This window comes from Rhinoraja longicauda, chromosome 5 (genome assembly GCF_053455715.1).
Source record: "Rhinoraja longicauda isolate Sanriku21f chromosome 5, sRhiLon1.1, whole genome shotgun sequence".
Classification (NCBI taxonomy): domain Eukaryota; kingdom Metazoa; phylum Chordata; class Chondrichthyes; order Rajiformes; family Arhynchobatidae; genus Rhinoraja; species Rhinoraja longicauda.
In genome coordinates, this window is record NC_135957.1 from 48,103,253 (window position 1) to 48,123,282 (window position 20,030).

General features: G+C 40.7%; 1 protein-coding gene across 1 annotated transcript in view; it reads right to left on the reverse strand.

The window, feature by feature from the left end:
* The window catches only part of supt3h (SPT3 homolog, SAGA and STAGA complex component), a 320,444-nt gene that overhangs the window by 126,085 nt on the left and 174,329 nt on the right, over positions 1–20,030 (reverse strand). Inside the window, exon 3 of the mRNA XM_078399478.1 lies at positions 15,615–15,699. Within this exon, the coding sequence (XP_078255604.1) occupies positions 15,615–15,699 (85 nt within the window). The remainder of the gene's footprint in view (positions 1–15,614; positions 15,700–20,030) is intronic.

Here is a 20,030-nt window from a genome sequence, read left to right on the forward strand (position 1 = left end):
CTCCAACGTCAGCACATCCTTCCTCAGATATGGGGCCCAAAACTCACAATTGTCCAAATGCAGTCTGCCCAGTACTTTAAAGCTTCAGCATTACTTCCGTTTTATATTCTTGTCCTCTTGAAATAAATGCTAACATTGCATTTGGCTCCCTTACTACCTATTCAACTTGAAAATTAACCTGTTGGGAATCCTGCATCAACATTCCCAAGTCCCTTTGTAACTTGGATTTCTGAATCCTCTCCCCATTAAGAAAATAGTTTATGCCTTTATTCCTACAACTAAAATGCATGACTGCACATGTTACTACACTGTATTTCATCTGCCACTTCTTTGTGCACTCTCCCAACCTGTCCAAGTGCTTTTGCAGAGTCCCTGCTATCTCTACACCATCTGCCCCTCCATCTGACCACAAAGCCTTCAATCCTTTCATCAAAATCATTGAGGTACAATGTGAAGAGTAGTGGCTCCAGCACCTACCCCTGTGGTACACCACTAGTCACTGGCAGCTAACCAGAAAAGCCCCCCCCTTATTCCTACTGCCATTCAGCAAGCCTTCTGAATGCTAGTATATTCCCTCCAATACCACGAGCTCTCATCTTCTTTAGCAGCTATCCTGTGCGGCACCTTATCAAAGACCTTCTGAAAATAAGGGTAAACAACATTCACTGACTCTCCGTTGTCTATCCTGCTATTAACTTCCTCAAAGAATTCCAACAGATTTGTCAGGTAACAACTCCACTTCACAAAACCGTGCTGACTTTGGCATATTTTATCATGTGCTTCTTAGTACATTCCAAGCATCTAATAAAACATCAACTCTTATACTCTCCTGATGTGAAGGCTTCATTATCATTAAAAGTTATTTTAATGTGCAACTATTTGTCATTTACCATGGGATTTATTTTGTTACGACTTGTATTGGTTGCAAAGTCTAACCCACTGTTAAATATACCAGAGCTAACGCAAACAATTGAAGTGGGAAGAATTATGTCAAGTGCATTTTTATTGTTAATTTAACTGTACAATTCAGTAGGAGTGTATCCATATAATCGGATTTTGGCCTAGCAGATAAGAAGGGATAGGTTTTCAATTTGCTGTCTGGATGCAAAGATTTTCATGTTGATTAGTAGGACTAGATGTTACAATCCCTAAGGTTTGCACTACAATTGACTGGTGTTGTTCTTGGGGGTGACCACTAGGTGATGTTATCATATCATATCATATCTATACAGCCGGAAACAGGCCTTTTCGGCCCACCAAGTCCGTGCCGCCCAGCGATCCCCGTACATTAACACTATCCTACACCCACTAGGGACAATTTTTACATTTACCCAGCCAATTAACCTACATACCTGTACGTCTTTGGAGTGTGGGAGGAAACCGAAGATCTCGGAGAAAACCCACGCAGGTCACGGGGGGAACGTACAAACTCCTTACAGTGCAGCACCCGTAGTCAGGATCAAACCTGAGTCTCCGGCGCTGCATTCGCTGTAAAGCAGCAACTCTACCGCTGCGCTACCTTTGCTACCATTCAGACACATCTTCAGTTGTGTACCTCAACGTCACTGGGTGTTTCGGCCTTTTATCACAGGACACCTTCAGTCGAGGCAGGCCCACCACAGGGTGATCAGCCCTGGGTGTGTGTCTTATGGTTAGCCTCTAGATGGTCACGTGGCAGCCCAGACAGTATCTCTTCTTTTCAGCCACAGCCAGTGACTGCTCTGTTCGGCGGCATTTGCAAGTTCTTTGAGTGCCCTCCTTTGGGCCTGCCCTCTGACTCCAACTTCCCTCAGGAGCCTTGCAGTGGAACTGGCTACAAAGCCCCTGCACCCCACCTCCACTGGACACACTCTTACACTCCAACCTCGCTCCTCTGCCTCTACTGCAAGGTTGGAATTTGCTGTCTGGATGCAAAGATTTTCATGTGAATCAGTTGTCTGTTGTAAATTTCACATAATTCTTAATTAAATTGGATTTCATTCATTTGAGACCAGATTAACAATGGATGAGACACTCAAGGTATTTATTCACAAAGTGCTGGAGTAACTCAGCAGGTCGGGCAGCATCTCGGGAGACATCTCCCGAGATGCTGCCCGACCTGCTGAGTTACTCCAGCACTTTGTGAATAAATACCTTCGATTTGTACCAGCATCTGCAGTTATTTTCTTATACTGATGAGACACTCAAAGTGAAGATAGTGGAAAAACATTCTGAATGCATTGTCATTCTTTTCGACAGTATAATAACCACTGAAATTTAGCAAAATTCTCTTTCTATGACAGTCAATTTCATTCTTTCCTTGACCACCAAATATCGATATTGAGATTGCCTCCTTAGGCACCTATTTTAATTCTAGCAACAAACAAACGACTCAAAATGTATCAATTACTACAAGTTGCTCATTTCCAATCTAACAGGTTTTGCCACTTAGAAACAGGCATCACCCTGCACCCTCCAGCAAGTAAAAAATAATTTGACAGCACATGGATCACTCAAAAACCTCAGTTTTTATCCCTCCCAGCAAAAGGAAGTGAAGAAATGTATGCAGTTAAAATTTTATCTGAAAGAGCATTAAGTGCATTCACAGCAGGCAGACAGGTAGAATATCAGGCATGATTCAGACTTCAGATCTATTGATTTCCCTGAGCTCTCAGAACTGTTCTAAATTTTCAAGTAAAAAAGAAATGAGCTGTAGCCCATTTTCTCAAAACCACACTGCACATTCTGACTGTAGTAAGCAAACGTAACCATCCACAGAAAGCACAAAACTCCATTATTTTTGCTGCCAGCTTTGTTGGTTCATGAGTAATTGTATATTATTATTGAAGTAATTATTTAATTATGGTGTGTGTGCAAAATACAAGTTATTAATGTTTGCTAATACAGCTTTATGTACAGTGAGTGAAAGGAAATAAAAACTGCAGATGCTATAAACCTGAAATAAGAACAAAGTACCAGAAATATTCAGCAGGTCAGGCCATGGAGAGAGAAACATAGTTAACTTTTCAGGTCAATGATCTTAGAACTGGAAAAGTGAGAAAACAAGGGTTTCAAGCAGCAGAGTGCTGGGGACAGCTGATGGCGAGAGAGCAAAGAGAATGTGACAGGACATAGAGCTAGGTTGTCTAAATGATACAACACATTTGGTTCTGGTGAAGGGTTATTGATGTAAAACATAGACTTTATTTCCCTTATCAATGATGGGGCTTGACCTGCTTAATTCTACATACGCGTTGCGCTACATTCATGTGTGAAAAACGACTATTATTTCCAACAGTCTGTAGTTCTTGGATTACGTGTACAATGTCAGGCCTATCATGAGTATATTCTGCTATTTATAGAAAGGCTATTGAACAAAAAAACTTTTTACAACACAAAGAAAAAATTGTTTTGTTTTGTTTTTTCTATTTTGCTTTTTCCTTACACATCCCAATTCTCTTGGTATTGAATAAAAGAACAATGGTCATAAAATGTATGACTAAGTTATGAAGAAAGAGTTTAATTTAAAACTGCACATACCTAATTTCATTGAAGACATACTTGCTCCAGTGGTCTTCAACAGCAAATCACAACGGTCCATGTCCCCCCAAACCCCCCCCCCCCCCCTGCTCCCCCCCCTCCCTCACTACCCTCCCCCCAACCCCATTCTATCCCCACCTCTCCCCCCTGCTCCACCCCTTCCCCCCACCTCCACTCCCCCTCCCCCCCCTTTTTGTGGAATAATGTGAGGCGAAATCGGAATGGCGGAAATGAAATAAGAAAGCAGAAACTTTCTGTCAAATTCGGAAGGGTTGGGAGGCCTGGGAATAGACCCTTCTTCAGACTTTATTTTGTTCTCCACACATGCTGAATATTTTTAGTATTATTTGTTTTTGATCAGTTGCATTTCCTGGTTGTTTAATCACAGGAATGACTGAGGCAGTGAAATAACGCTGAATATCGTAAGCTGCTTGCACTCCTAACTTCAATATCAAAAGAACTCTTGTTTAGAAAATCCACATTAAAAGAATATAGTCTTTTCTTTCAATTCTGTAATACTGGCGCCAATACAGTCGTCCTTAAGGCACATTTTCAATAATTGTATCTTCAAGCACAAGCCAGGTATTTTTAAATCACTTGTCCTTACTATAACGGATTTATGGATAAGCATCTGGGAGGAAACGAGCCTGCATAAAGTATAAATGCCGTAGCTATTTCCTCCTCAATACAAAATTTGGAACCATTTAAAAATAAAGTAAAAAGCCTTTGACAAAATTCTAAAAGACTTTCTCAAGCCTGCATAAGAAATAACCCACCCACAATATGTAGTAAAAAGAAGCATTGTGCAGATTGATGGTTATGATAAGTAATCCATCTTCAATTTTAAGCCAATCAGTGCACTTTCTGTTTCACTGCACAGAATGAAGACTGCCAAGATTCTAAGAAGAAGACCAGTATAAACCCTGTACAACATTCACACAGATTGTCCTTCATCTATATGTTGGAGTGTAGGTAGCTTTACAGCGTCAAATTTGACAGTTTCATACATCCAATCACTGCAATGATTTCCTGGTCTCTGACAAGCCAGAAGGGGTTGGCATTGTGTGGTTGGTTATAATGGCCTTGTATTGTTGTTCATAATGGTTGCAATTTAAAGAGCAAGATATGTGAAAACATAATTCCTAGCTTCTCCAACAGACCACCACTAGGAAGAGTTAGAATTTGTGAAAGAATGCTTGGTGAATAATTTTGATTATGCTGCACAGGGAATCTCCAAATTATTCTTGATAACCAATTTGATTTTTTAAAACTCAATAATAATAGTAATAAATTAATATGGTGTTTTTTATGTCTGTATTGTCCCTCAGCAATATCCTGCTCTCATCAGTTGGCTACTTGTAAGTATTTCACGCAAATCTCCCATCTCTCATAAATCAGTGTCCGAATCTCTCCCACCCCTTTGGAATAAGTACTGTTTACTCTTAGTAAGTACCAAACCCATTGGCTCAGCACTTCAACTCCCCCTCCCAGTCTGACCTTTCTGTCATGGGCCTCCTCCTTTGTCATAGTGAGGTACAGCGCAAATTGGAGGAACAGCATCTCATATTTCGCTTGGGCAGTTTACACCCCAGCGGTATGAACATTGACTTCTCAAACTTCAGATAGTTCCTCTGTCCCTCTCTTTCCCCTCTCATTTCCCAGTTCTCCCACTGTCTTCCTGTCTCCTACTACATCCTATATTTGTCCTGCCCCCTCCCCTGACATCAGCCTGAAGAAAGGTCTCAACCCGAAACGTCACCCATTCCTTCTTTCCTGAGATGCTGCCTGACCCGCTGAGTTACTCCAACATTTTTTGGTCTACCTTCAATTTGAACCAGCATCTGCAGTTATTTTCCTACAAACCTCCATTTCATGTCATTGACTTTTCACTGGTTATCAGTTTGAAGAAAGCAAGTTGCCCATTGCTTTGCTAGTAAGTAGCTTGCAACTATCACAACTACGTTATTAGAGATATCAATTCAATTGCACAAAACACCCATAAAACAGAATAAATTGTAGGATAGAAAATAAAAATAAACTCAACTGCCAATCACCAATACTGCTCATCTTCATGAGGACAAATTATCCAGAATTATTTCTTATAGATATTCTTATCTTCAGCAAAATTGTTGCATTTGTTAGTTCTGTGCAGTAATGTTTTTAGGTTTCCAAATGATAAAATAAATAATCCAACAAGAAAACTTACATCCTGAAAGCTAATGTTTAATCCTGCACAATATCCAAAATTGCCGTAATGTCAAACCAGATGATAGAATATGTTCAAGTCATTGTTATTCAACACAAAATAAGTTAGGGGATAACATCAATTAATTTATGAAATAATAATGGTTCATTTGTCCAGTGCAAAGAAGAGGAAACAATCTACACTAGATGTCAGTGTAAGTGAAAAAGTATTTTAGAAATAATTTTTTCCCCAACTCCAGGATTCATTAATAGTAAGAACTTAAGAAATAGCAGGAATAAGCCATTCAGCCCCTCAAGACTGCTCTACTACCCAATAAGATCATGGCTGATCATTTATCTCACTGCCAGTTTCCTGCATTGATCCACACATCTCTCATTCTCATTCTCTTAATACCCAAAAGAGCAACAATCTGTGTTGAATATACTCAGTGATTGAGCTTCCAAAACTTTCTTGGGCACTGAATTCTAAAGATGCATTACACTCTATGTGGTGGAAAAAACATGTCCTGAATGTCTTACACTTTATTTTGAGACTCTAACTCCCAAATCTAACCCTCCCCCCCCCCCCCCCTCTTAAGGAGAAACATCAACTCTGCATGTACTTCATTCAGCATCTGCCTTACAGTCTATATTGTTGCCAAGTTTTGTATCATCTTGAATATATTAGACTTGATCCTCTTGTGCAACTTGGCCCCCAGAACTGATCACTGCAATGCCCCACTTCTGACAACTTCCTCCACTGGCTCACTTAGACAATAAGAACACATCTCGGGTTGCTATTTATTCACTACAGCTTAGCTTTCAACACCTGCATCCCCTTCAAACCATATCAAATTCAGAGAACTGGGTAACTAGATCATCGACATCCTCATCGGCACACAACAATCAGTATGAATTGGCAACAATCAGTATGAATTCAATCTTATGAAAATCATGTATCCATGCAGTCCAGAGATGCTGCCTTACCTCCAGTATTTTATGTCTTCCCTTTGTTAACCAGCATCTGCAGTTCTTTGTTTCTACAGGGTACCTTCTAATTCCCTTATTTTCTATTCATCTAGCTACAATCTCAAAAGACGCATTGATTATCAAACATGATTTCTCTTTCATAAATTGCATTATTATTTTCAAAGTAGCTCGTTACCACTTGTCCAATAGATTCTGGCATTTCCCATAAATTGATATTGGATAACAGGCCTATTGATCCTTTTTTCTTTCCTTTCTTTTTAAGCAGAGGGGTTACAATCTGTGGTAACTGAACTGGAGTCTTTAGTATTTTAAAAGATGAACATGTTAGCTGTTGCTTGTTTACTAGTCAACACTTGAATGTAGTTTTTTAATCTATCACAGTCAATTGATGTCCAATCTTCTGTGGTTTGCTCTATATGAATTTAAGACCCACATATCAGACTGAATTAAATTACTTTGAAAAGTGGTATAAAATGCTTTTATATTTATGGTCACTGTCCCTGAAAAAAAGCCTCTTAACTACCAGATCAATTGAAGCTTTATTGATACATAGTATTAGATCAAAGGTTGCCTTTTCCCTCATTGGCTCCTGCAGGTATAGATTGAGAAAAACATCTCTTCGACGACATAGGAATTCATCCTCCACAGTATTACTGCTCAATTGGTACCGCCACTCTTTATAAAGATTAAATTCCTTCATTATTATTGCATTATCCTTGTTCCATGCAGTTCTAATTCTAGACTTGTACTACAGTTCGCATACCGTCCGAACAGGTCCACGGATGATGCGGTCTCATATCATATCATATCATATCATATACAGCCTGAAACAGGCCTTTTCGGCCCTCCAAGTCCGTGCCGCCCAGTGATCCCCGTACATTAACACTATCCTACACCCACTAGGGACAATTTTTTTTTTTTTAACATTTACCCAGCCAATTAACCTACATACCTGTACGTCTTTGGAGTGTGGGAGGAAACCGAAGATCTCGGAGAAAACCCACGCAGGTCACGGGGAGAACGTACAAACTCCTTACAGTGCAGCACCCGTAGTCTCCCAGGTTCTACACACCGCTCTCTCTCATCTGGACAGCCAGGGGGGCTATGTGAGGATGCTGTTCATTGACTTTAGTTCAGCATTCAACACAATAGTCCCCAGCAGACTGGTTGAGAAGCTGCTGGAACTGGGGCTTAGCACCCCTCTGTGTGCCTGGGTCCTGGACTTTCTCACTGCCAGGCCCCAGGTGGTCAGGATGGGGGAACACACATCTAGCTCCCTCACCCTGAACATAGGATCCCCCCAGGGCTACGTCCTTAGCCCCCTACTGTACTCCCTGTACACACATGACTGTGGGGCCAGGTTCAGCTCAAACTCCATCATCAAGTTTGCTGATGACACTGTGGTGGTGGGCCGGATCTCCAACAACGATGAGAAGGCCTACCGGGAGGAGGTGGCTGATCTGGCACTCTGGTGTCAGGACAATAGCCTCCTCTTGAATGTCACTAAAACAAAGGAGCTGATTGTGGACTTCAGAAGGGCTAAACATCCAAGGACGTACACGCCACTGGAGATAAATGGGTCTATTGTGGATAGGGTGAGCAGTTTCAAATACTTGGGAGTCCGCATCGCAGAGGATCTGACGTGGGCAACGCACATTGCCGCACTGGTGGGTAAGGCTAAGCAGCGCCTTTACCACCTTAGACAACTGAGGAAATTCAGAGTGTCTCAGAGGATCCTTCATTGCTTCTACTCTGGGGCTGTAGAGAGCATCCTGTCCGGCAACATTACAGTCTGGTTTGGGAACAGCTCTGGACAGGACAGGATAGCCCTGCAGAGAGTAGTGCGTTCGGCAGAACGCACCATGGGAACTACACTCGTTCCCCTGCAGGACCTATACATCAGGAGGTGCAGATCCAGAGCAAGCAAGATCATGAGGGACCCCTGCCACCCCAGTAACGGACTGTACCAGATGCTACGATCAGGCAAACGCCTCCGCTGTCACGCTGTGAAAACGGAGAGGATGAGACGGAGCTTCTTCCCACAGGCCATCAGGACTGTCAACTTTTATAACCCCAGAGACTAAATTTTTGTCGACAATAATAGTAACTTATTAACTTTATTTATATGCTGTAACTGTAATTCTTTTTGTGCACAACCCGCAGGCATTGCCACTTTCATTTCACTGCACATCGTGTATGTGTATGTGACAAATAAATTTGACTTGACTTGACTTGACCTTGTATCACTACTATTTGAGGACCTATATACAACTCCCACCAATGTTTTCTATCCCTTGCCTCTACCAAAACCGATTCTACTTCCCAAATATCTGAGCTAAGATCTTTTCTCCCACCAGATTATTTGCATTCTTTAATATCACTGGGACACTGCCATCAGCATGGTGATACCATTCCCACTCATCCAATATTTGCCCCAGTTCCCCATGAATTGAGCCAATTTCTACTGTGCCAATCTTTGAGCCACGATTCCAGTTTTCAGTCCTTATCAACCCTATGCCACTATTGGCATGAATCAAGAGATTTACAGATTTTCTGTTTCATAACATCAACCCTTGGTGCCCATACTGCTTCAACATAGCCTCTAATTATGTTCTTTTTTTTTAGTTTCCCAACTGGATCTTTCTCAAATTCTTCTCAGAGGATTTTGCTCTGCCTGAATATGGACATTTAGTCTGGTCTGTCTTTGGTAACACAAAGTTAATTCAGGTGGGGAACCTCATAACAGAAATAATCCACAATTTACAGTGTGACAAAAAAAGTCATGTTATTAACATAAATTTAAGATTGTGATCTCAATTTACGTGTGCTCTTCACATTGACAAAACAGTTTAATAATTCTTGTTACCTTCACATTATATTAAACATTTTAAAAAAGCACACAAAGTGCTGGAATGACTCAGCAGGTCAAGCAGATCTCAGGAAGACATGGATGGGTGGCTTTTCAAATAGGGATTGTCTTTCAGACTAAATGTAGGTGGGAGAAAGCGGCAAAATGGATGGGGGTAGGACAAAGCCTGCCAAGTGATGGGTGGACAGACGTGTGGAGAAAAACCAGGGATGAAATTAAGACAAAAGGCTGAAAGATAAGAAGAGAAGAGGAGTGTAAAGTGAAGTCAGAGGAAGGAATATGGGTGGAATGGGACAGGGGTGGTGGAGAAAGGGAAAGGGGGGTAGGATAGTGGGAAGAATGGCTGCACATATGGATGGGGCACATAAAGAGGGGGGGGGGGAGAAAGTGGGTGGGTTGGTTGGGGAGTTACTGACAATAGGAGAATTCAATGTTTATACCATTGGGTTGAAGTGGAATAGGAGGTGCCGTTCTTTCAGTTTATGTGTGGCCTCACTCTGGCAATGGTGGCTGCCAGGTGAGAAAGATCAGTATGAAAATGGGAAGGGGAGTTAAAATGGTTAGCAACCAGGGAGAGATCCAGCAGACCTAGGCGGACCGAGCACGTGTTTGGTGAAATGGTCGCCTAGACTGTGTTTGGTCTCACTGATGTAAAGGAGGCCACATCGGGAGCATCGAATGAAGCAGATGAGGTTAGAGGAAGTGCATGTGAAACTCTGTTTCACTTGGAAGGGCTACTGGAATGCTTGGGTGGATGCGAAGGAGGAGGTATAGTTACATTTGCTAGGGTTGCAGGGGAAAGTATCTGGGGAGGGGGTGGTTTGGGTGGGAATGGAAGAGTGATCCAAATGAATTGTAGAGAGAGTGCACGGTCAGATGTAACTGCTGGTGGGATTGTGGTGGAGGTGGCAGAAATGTTGGAGAATGATGTGTTGGATGCGGAGGTCAGTGGGGTGGAAGGTAAGGATCAGGGAAACTCTTTCTTGTTCTATCTGGTGGGAGAGCAAAAACTAGAGCATGTACGGGTGAGGGGTCCATTTACAAAAGCAGGAAGGAAAACATGTTTACTATCGATAGAGGATATCGATATCCTCTCAATTTCTCTCCCCTTATCCTGGAGAGAAAAGCTTCACCTTGGGAGCAGATGCGGCGGAGACAGAGAAATTTAGAATAGGCATTGGCATCTTTGCAAGAGGCAGGGTGGTTGGAGGTATTGTGAGAGATTTTGTGGGAATCGGTAGGTTTATAATGGACATCAGTCGATAGTCTGTCACCTATGATGGAGACAGAGAGATAGAGGAAGGGAAAGAGATGTCAGAGATAGTCCAAGTGATAGTGGAAAAGTTGATGAGATCAACGAGTTCAGCACTGAAACAATTCATGTATTTTTTCATCCAACCGAACTCTCTCCTGTTCTTAAAAATCATAGAATCAATTATTTGTTTTAGATTAAGCTGTTGATGTCTTTTCCACATGTATTTACTAAAATTCCTGATGGATAATGTAAACAGTTTATTTAATTAAACATTTCCCTTCCTAGTTAGGAGGAGGGGGAGTTCAACGAGATCTGGGTGTCCTAGTGCATCAGTCAATGAAAGGAAGCATGCAGGTACAGCAGGCAGTGAAGAAAGCCAATTGGCCTTCGTAACAAGAGGAGTTGAGTATAGGAACAAAGAGGTCCTTCTACAGTTGTACCGGGCCCTGGTGAGACCGCACCTGGAGTACTGTGTGCAGTTTTGGTCTCCAAATTTGAGGAAGGATATTCTTGCTATGGAGGGCGTGCAGCGTAGGTTCACTAGGTTAATTCCCGGAATGGTGGGACTGTCGTATGTTGAAAGGCTGGAGCGATTGGGCTTGTATACACTGGAATTTAGAAGGATGAGGGGGGATCTTATTGAAACATATAAGATAATTAGGGGATTGGACACATTAGAGGCAGATAACATGTTCCCAATGTTGGGGGAGTCCAGAACAAGGGGCCACAGTTTGAGAATAAGGGGTAGGCCATTTAGAACGGAGATGAGGAAGAACTTTTTCAGTCAGAGGGTGGTGAAGGTGTGGAATTCTCTGCCTCAGAAGGCAGTGGAGGCCAGTTCGTTGGATGCTTTCAAGAGAGAGCTGGATAGAGCTCTTAAGGATAGCGGAGTGAGGGGGTATGGGGAGAAGGCAGGAACGGGGTACTGATTGAGAGTGATCAGCCATGATCGCATTGAATGGCGGTGCTGGCTCGAAGGGCTGAATGGCCTACTCCTGCACCTATTGTCTATTGTCTATTGTCTATTTTATGCAAATATGTTTTCCTTACTAAACAGGTTTAAATTTTACCATACAGTATTTTCATTGTTGCAATGTTTCTTTAGAGATTTAGAACGTTTGATTATAAATGTTCTGCAGTAACATCTGAGAATGAAATGTAAACCAGCATTTTGAGCAACAAGTTTAGACATATTTTTAAGTTAGTTGGGGGGGTCAAAAATAGTGATAATAAAATTAGATATTTGATTCCAGCTGATTTCTAACCACAATTTGAATTCTAAAACTATCACATGAACATCAACATTATGTGCCAAGAAAAAAAAAACATGGAACAGATCATTACTGGTAATCTGCAGAGCAAGCAAAGACTCGTCCTTATTAATCTACTATTAATATCCTTAATTGTTATCCAAAAATAAAATAAATTTGGGAAACGATCATCTCAGAATCAAGCTTTCCTGTAATAATTGGATAACGTAAAATGATTAATCTGTATATCTATTTTATCTAATTGATCCAATTTTCTGATGTCCATTTGGCATCCTATCAAATCAAAATATTCACTGGTTATCCAGTGAAGGGTTTTGTACATATTTGCTCTCTGTGGTAACTAACTCATTTTTATTTGATCATTCTTGATAATTTCCTCCCCTCCCCCTTTTTGGTGATCATAATTTAACCAAAATAATTGGCTTTCTGTTTTCAATACCTAGATTATATCCTATCTTAATAATCACACCCAAGGGGAAAATAACAGTTCTGTCAATTCTCCACTGACACAAATAAGTCAGAAAGTAATCCTAGATTCAATTCAATAAAGTAAAACAACTTTAATTAATTCCTCGATACCTCGATTCTGAATATATAAATATTCCAAATATATTCGAATCAATAAGATGCGGCGGGTGTAAGACCAGAATCTGTCACAGGACAAGAACAGGCATAAAAAAGTTAATCACCATATAACTGTTGTTGATTCAACGTGATTCATCTTATACTTAACGTTCATTATATTATCTATTCATTTAACTTGTTTAGATCTCACTGAGCACCAATAAATGTCTGGAAAATCACCACCTCTTTTGCAAAGGCCCTGCAAAACCTGATGCTGAATTTCATTACTGCTTCCTTCAAGCAAGTTGAATCTCTGAGGACTGAAAGATGTGCACATATTGAGCTCAAATTATCCCCAATATGTATCAAAACATCCACGATTAAAATAATAAAATCCTGTTCTTGTACAATATGTTTGATAGACCATACTTGGTGTATTGTGTGCAGTTCTGGTCGCCATACTGCAGGAAAGATGTGATTAAGCTAGAGAGGGTGCAGAAAAGATGTATAAGCATATTGCTTGGATTGGAGGGCTTGAGTTATGAGGAGGAATTGGACAGCGACAGACAATCAAATGTTTCCATTATGAAGCAGTCTAAAACTAGAGGGCATACATTTAAGGTTGGATTAAAAGGGATCTGATAGGATTTTTTTTACATGAAGAATAATTAATATCTGGAACGAACTGCTAGAGGAGGTGGTGGAGGCATACGAAATTAACATAGGCAAGAATGATTCACATAAAGCCGATGATTGTCAAAAACACAGTTGGCCAAAATGTCTATTTCCATGGCGTGAGGCTATGACTTTATGAAGTTCATTAGGTCGGGCAACGGTACTGATATGCACAAGAAATATTTGAAGGATGAAGTGAACCCAGTCACCTACTATGCTCAAGTCATCTGACTCACTTGTGAAATAATTTGTATTGCTGACTGTTTGTGGCGGAAGGGGGAAAAAAATGTACCTGGCACCAGTGGTCAGGCAGGAAAGTTTTACTTTACGATCCAAAGCCAAGACAATATGCCAATAAATACATCAAGCAGTGAAAGTACAGCTGGAGGTGGAAAATAAAAAAATAGATAAAAATATGAATAAAAGCAAAAAACAAAACAAATTTTAGTAAAGATCAAAAAAACAAAAATAACTGAAACAAGCCAAAATCTGTCCAGGATTCAGTACTTGTACTTATGAATAGATTGCAGGTAAAAGGCTCTTTCATCAATAATTCATTATATCATGACAGCAAATACACATAAAACTGAAGTAAGTGACAACATTTCAAATCAAAGTCCGATATTGTTAATACTGGTCAATAACACAAGAGTAAACAAATTCAATCAACCATTTCATAACCAGTTATTCAGTTATGACAATTTTCTGTAATATCAGTAACTACAAAGGCAGCAGGCTCTTTAGAATTTGGGGGATGGTGTTGGGAAAGATGTTTTGCGTGGGCATGCTTGAGGGACTGGACGCATGGAGAGAACGGCAGTGCGAGGGAGTGAATGTGTGTGTGCAAGAGAGATGGAGAGAAAGAAGGGAAAGAAAGGATAAGAGAAGAAAATACAGCACATTAAGAGGGAGCACCACAGAGCAAAAAGGGAACCGAGAGCATGTGAGAGTGGGGAAAGGTATGGGGAAAAAAAGTGAACCACTTACTGGGTAAAGAAGATTTTACACATATCTTCAATTGTTTGCTAATAATTCCAAATCCGTTGCCAGTGGCACTTGACCCTTAAACAAATGAGAACATTTCTTCGACAGTGTATGGCTGCGTCATGACTTTGGATACCTCCATCATGTGCATTCTCAACCTTCTCTGCCATAGTATGAATAATCTCAGCTTCTCCAGTCTTCCCCCATAAACCTATCCTGGGAACATTTGTTTATCTTTCGAGCAAATGAAGGCACAAGAGACTGCAAATGCTGGAATCCTGTGCAAAAAAAAAACTGTTGGAGGATATGAGTGGGTCAGGCAGCATTTGTGGAGGGAAATGGACAGCTAACATTTCCAGTTAGGACCCTTCTTTAGACACTTTATTACAATCTTTCCAAGACCGAAGTGCAGTAATCAGAACTGGGTTAAATGCTGCAGTCACGGCTGAACCAATATTTTAAAGGTTTGTCGCAGCTTAGGTGTGCACTTAATACTTCCACTTATCAGGTCAGCACAGACATCATGGGACAAAGTGCCCATCTTGTATAGGACTGTTCTATGTTCAAAATACAACTTGCAAGTTTGGGCACGGCATCCTGCACAAAAAAGGCCTTCAGATAGATGTCGCCGGTTGCCAGTTTTGTTTCCAGTAGCTCAGTCATAAAACTTAAGAAAATGTTTATTCTTAAATAAACCATATTTATTTATTCATTTTAACAAAGCAAAGAAATTGCATTTATAAAGTGATTTATTTTTGTTAAAAAAAAATTCATTTAACCTGAAACAAATTATATTGGAAAACAATCCTAAAATATAACTTAACATTACTTCAATAAATGTATTTGAATGCTCTTTAAAAAAGATGACCACACTATATCTTAATTTGATAACACTGGTACATTTAAACACTGCATTTCCAGCTGTTGAGATGCATGTAAGGTTAAAATGGAATAGTGATCCTAGCACATATATATGTACCAAACCACTTGCTGCCAATTTAACTCTTACACTGTTTCTTTATTGTTTAGCCAAATTTCAACTCATGATGCCCCCCTTTACATCAAATCAAGTCTTCCAACAAACACTTTGTTTATCAATGATGTTCTGAAAATCTTTTATGGAACACTCACTGCATTACCCTATATCTCGCTATTTGAATTTCTTTCAAATAGTTTTGTAAGATTTGTGAACAGAAACCTGCAACACAAATCATGAGTGTGCTGAAGAGCTGGCTTTGCTTTGTTTAAGGTATGCAAAATCTAATTTGCACATCCCAATATTGTAAATTCTGGTCTTCCTTACCAAGTTAATCAATTGAGAATGCACAATATCTTCAATCAAAACTGCAGTCTCCTGGAGAGGTCGGTGGGCATCCCCAAGGGCATACCTACAAAGCAAAAAAGAAGAAATTACTTAACATATTGTTTCTGGAAAAACTCACTCCATTAATACCTTAAAAATTAAAACCATTCCACATGGCTAAAAAACTAAATTGTTGTGCTTTTATGTAATGTTGTGCTTTTATGTAATGATTAATGAATATTGCAGAATCAAGCTGAAATATGTTTATGTGAATGGGAAAGGAGTTCAAATCATACCTTTCAGAATAGAATCTTCAGAATTCATATTTTGCTTTAAAAAAAAACTCCAAACTTCTATTACTCAAATGAATAGCAGTCAACTTTGTGAAATAGAATGCTCCTCTCCTGCCTAATATGATACCTTCACACACCGACTGGCAGCAGTGCCTATTAGCTGACAATTAAGCACTGGGTTTGAATTAAAAAATACTGCTGATTGTTACCAAGTTGGAAGTTGGTTAATATAGCAAGTTGGAAATTTATTCACTTCATAAGCCAATAACACAAATTTGACTAAAAGATTAACAGGATGTAAAAATCTACAAACTGGTCAATAATCATTGCTAATATTCAAAGCAGCCCAAAGTTATTTTCACGTCCTCAAGTAGCTTACACATCAGTCGGGAAACCAATGTTTTGTAAAACATTTTCAGCAGTGGATTCACCATGTTGTGCCATTTATATTCACTTGCCTTAGCAAATTAATATCAGGTAGAACATCATTCCATCCAAATGGCCACATGATGATGTAACAGTTGATGGCGCACTTCTACTGTGGCTTTTTTTTGAAACCCACTTAAATTGGGACAGGTTTCGATATTAACATTTCCTCCTCACAGCTTTCCCTTCGGCTGTCTGCTAAATTATTTCCCACGCAAAGCAATGACCATATCATCACAGCAGATGCTGAGAAAGAGGAAGAAACCAAACATGCTCACCAGCCACAGCCACTTCCTTTACATCAAATGATTATTTTCAGCCACTGGAAACACAGGCCTAAACTGAAGGTGTGTGCTAGTCAGGACAGATTTTTTTTACTGGCATTTGCAAATACTCCCTTGTTTTTTGTGTCCCATTGAAAAATACTTTACTTATCACTTCACCCATGTCTATCTCATTTACCAGTTAACGAACTCTTCAACAACTACAATCTTTAGAATGTAATTTTTACTCCGATATGCAAGTCTGATAAAATCTATAGAATCATAGAACTGTAAACAGATAACGCACTAGGTCTGAAGTTACACCAAAGGAAGTATTTACTTGGTTCCGCTCTGGAATTAAATTTCTGCATCATGCAACTTCTTAAAACCTATTGTAGATTTTGTTTCTACCTTTGCAGTATTAATTGCTAATATTTAGACTAGTCTCTTTTGTTTCAATTTCTCGTATTATTACATATCCTGCTTAGAACAGGATATTAGAAACACTGATTAAAGCAGTATATCAAAGTCGAGATGTCACGCCATGGAGACCACTGACAAATCCCAGCAAGTATCTTAATGGAATCAGAGACCAGCACAGAACCAGGTCTTTGACCCACAAAGTACATACTAACCTATTTGCCACTATACAAATGCCATTTTCCAGCATTAGGTCTGTATCTTTTTGTGCCTATGTGAACTCCTGTCTTAATGTCTCTAATACATAGTGATCATGTCTGATTCCACCTCATCTGGTAGCGAGTTCCAGATATCGACCATTCTCTGCATAAAATACTTTCCCCTTAAATCCGCTTTCTTTCAAAGTAAACAGATTCCCCTACCATTTGAATATCTACCCTTCCGATGCTTCTTATAAATATAGACGATGATGTAGAGAGAATGAATTAGAGATGCGCAAAAAAGTTACGATGATAAAGGAAACAGGTCATAGCTGTTTGTTGGGTGAAAACGAGAAGCTAGTGCGGCTTTGGTGGGGGAGGGATAGAGAGAAAATGCTGGGGCTACCTGAAGTTAGAGAAATCAATATTCATACCACTGGGCTGTAAGCTGCCCAAGCGAAATATGAGATGTTGTTCCTCCAATTTGCATTTAGCCTCACTCTGACAATGGAGGAGATCTAGGACAAAAAGGTCTGTGTGGGAATGGGAAGGAGAATTAAAGTGTTTAGCAACCAGGAGATCAGGTACGTTCAGGTGGACTGAGCGAAGGTGTTCAGTGAAACGATCGCCCAATCTATGTTTGGTCTCGCCGATGTACGAGTCCACATCTGAACATAAGATACAGTAGATGAGGTTGGAGGAGGTACAAGTGAACCGCTGCCTAACCTGAAAGGACAGTCGGGGTCCCTGGACAGAAGTGAGGGAGGAGGTATAGGGACAGGTGTTGAATCTTCTGCAGTTGCAGGGGAAGGTACCTGGGGATGGGGTGGTTTGGGTGAGAGGGAAGAGTTGTCCAGGGAGTTGCGGAGGGAACAGTCTCTGTGGAAGACGGAAAGAGGTGGAGGTGGAAAGATGTGATTAGTGTTGGGATGCCGTTGGAGGTGGCAAAAATTGTAGAGGATTATTTGTTGTTTGCGATCGCTGAAGGGGTAAAAGGTAAGGACTATGGGGACTCTGTCTCTGTTGCGACTAGGGGGGGGGGAAGCAAGGGCGGAGCTGCAGGGTACCGAGGAGACACGAGTGAGGGCCTCATCTATGATGGGTGAGTGGAAACCCGTTCACTAAAGAATGAGGAAATCTTGGATATCCTGGTAAGGAACACCTCATCTTGGGCGCAGATGTGGCATAGACGGAGGAATTGGGAGTCGGGGATGGAGTCTTTGCAGGAAGCAGGGTGGGGAAAAGTGTAGTTGAGCTAGTTGTGGGAGTCAGTGGGTTTGTAATACACTCAGTCAATAGTCTATTTCCTGTGATGGAGACTGTGAGATCAAGAAAGGGGAGGGAGGTGTCGGAGATGGTCCATGTAAATTTGAGTGCAGGATGGAAATTGGTGGTGAAGTTGATGAAGTCCATGAGTTCTGCATTGGTGCAGGAGGTAGCACCGATGCAGTCGTCAATTTAACGGAGATATAGTTTGGGGATAGGGCCAGTGCACGCCCAGAACAGGGATTGTTCTACGTACCCTACAAAGATTACTCAGAAACTTGATATAACAGTGACGAGATTTTGCAGAGACCTGATTAACAACATAACAATTCTTCATTACAGAATGGAACTCAGAAAGACTTAATTAGGTCGCAAACAGAATGAGATGATTATCCACAAGTCTAAATTCGTTAACAGTAGATCCAAATTTCTGTTACAATGATAGGTACACGCATAATCAATGAGTCCTGTTAGGCTTCGTCTACGGTTTCCTGCCACCACTTTCGCACAATCCACATCCTTATTCACTAATTATTAGCCCTCACTATTGGTTACCTTACAACAGTTGGTTACCCTACAACCCCTAGAACAGGAAGCTGGTAAAGAGGTAGGGGTGGACAAAAGCAGGCAAGTGATTGGAAGATACAGATGAGGAAGGGTGATTAGCAGAAGGGCGAAGACCGTGACAAAGACTAGAGGTGAGAAGAAAAGGGTGAGATAAGAGAGGAAGAGAGAGTGAAATATAAAGCTGAATGTAGGGACAATGGGTGGAAGCAGATGGTTCTGGCCCTATTTGACAAAAAGCATAACCTCGCACTTGTCAAGATCAAATTGTATGGCCCTTTTTCCCACTGCATCTGTCCTCTTTCCTTCCCCCCCACCCCCCCTCCCCAGGCTTTGAACTGTCCCCATCTCCCTTTCTCCCCCCATTACCATCAATCTGAACAAGGGTGCCAATCTGAAACATCGTCCACCATTCCCTCCACTGGTGCAGTCTGACCCACTGATTTACTCCAGCACTTTACATAATAATAATAATAATATATTCCTTTATTCGTCCAACACCGGGGAAATTTACAGTGTTACAGCAGCAAAGTGGATAACAAGAGAGCAAGGGATCATTCATTATAAATAAAAGATACATAAATTGTCATCAGTTTCTGTGTGTTCTTAGCTGTTATTGTTGACTCGTCTGCTGGGAGCAGTGCTGGTTGTGAAGTCTCACAGCAGCGGGAAGGAAGGACCTCCTATATCTCTCCTTCATGCACTTGGGGTGAAAGAGTCTGTCACTGAAGGAGCTACTCAGTGCAGTGACTGTGTCCTGCATGGGGTGGGAGTACATTTTACTCAAGTTTCCAGCATTTGCAGTTCCTTGAGTTCCCATGCTTACAGTCATACTCATCTCAGAACTAAAGATCTCTTCATTTACAGAAAATAAACATTAAATTGTTTAAATTAATATTTTATTTCTGGCATTTTTCAAAATGAAATCTTTTAATGTGAATTAACTAAACAATAATCCATCAGAACCTTGTGATAACATTTTTG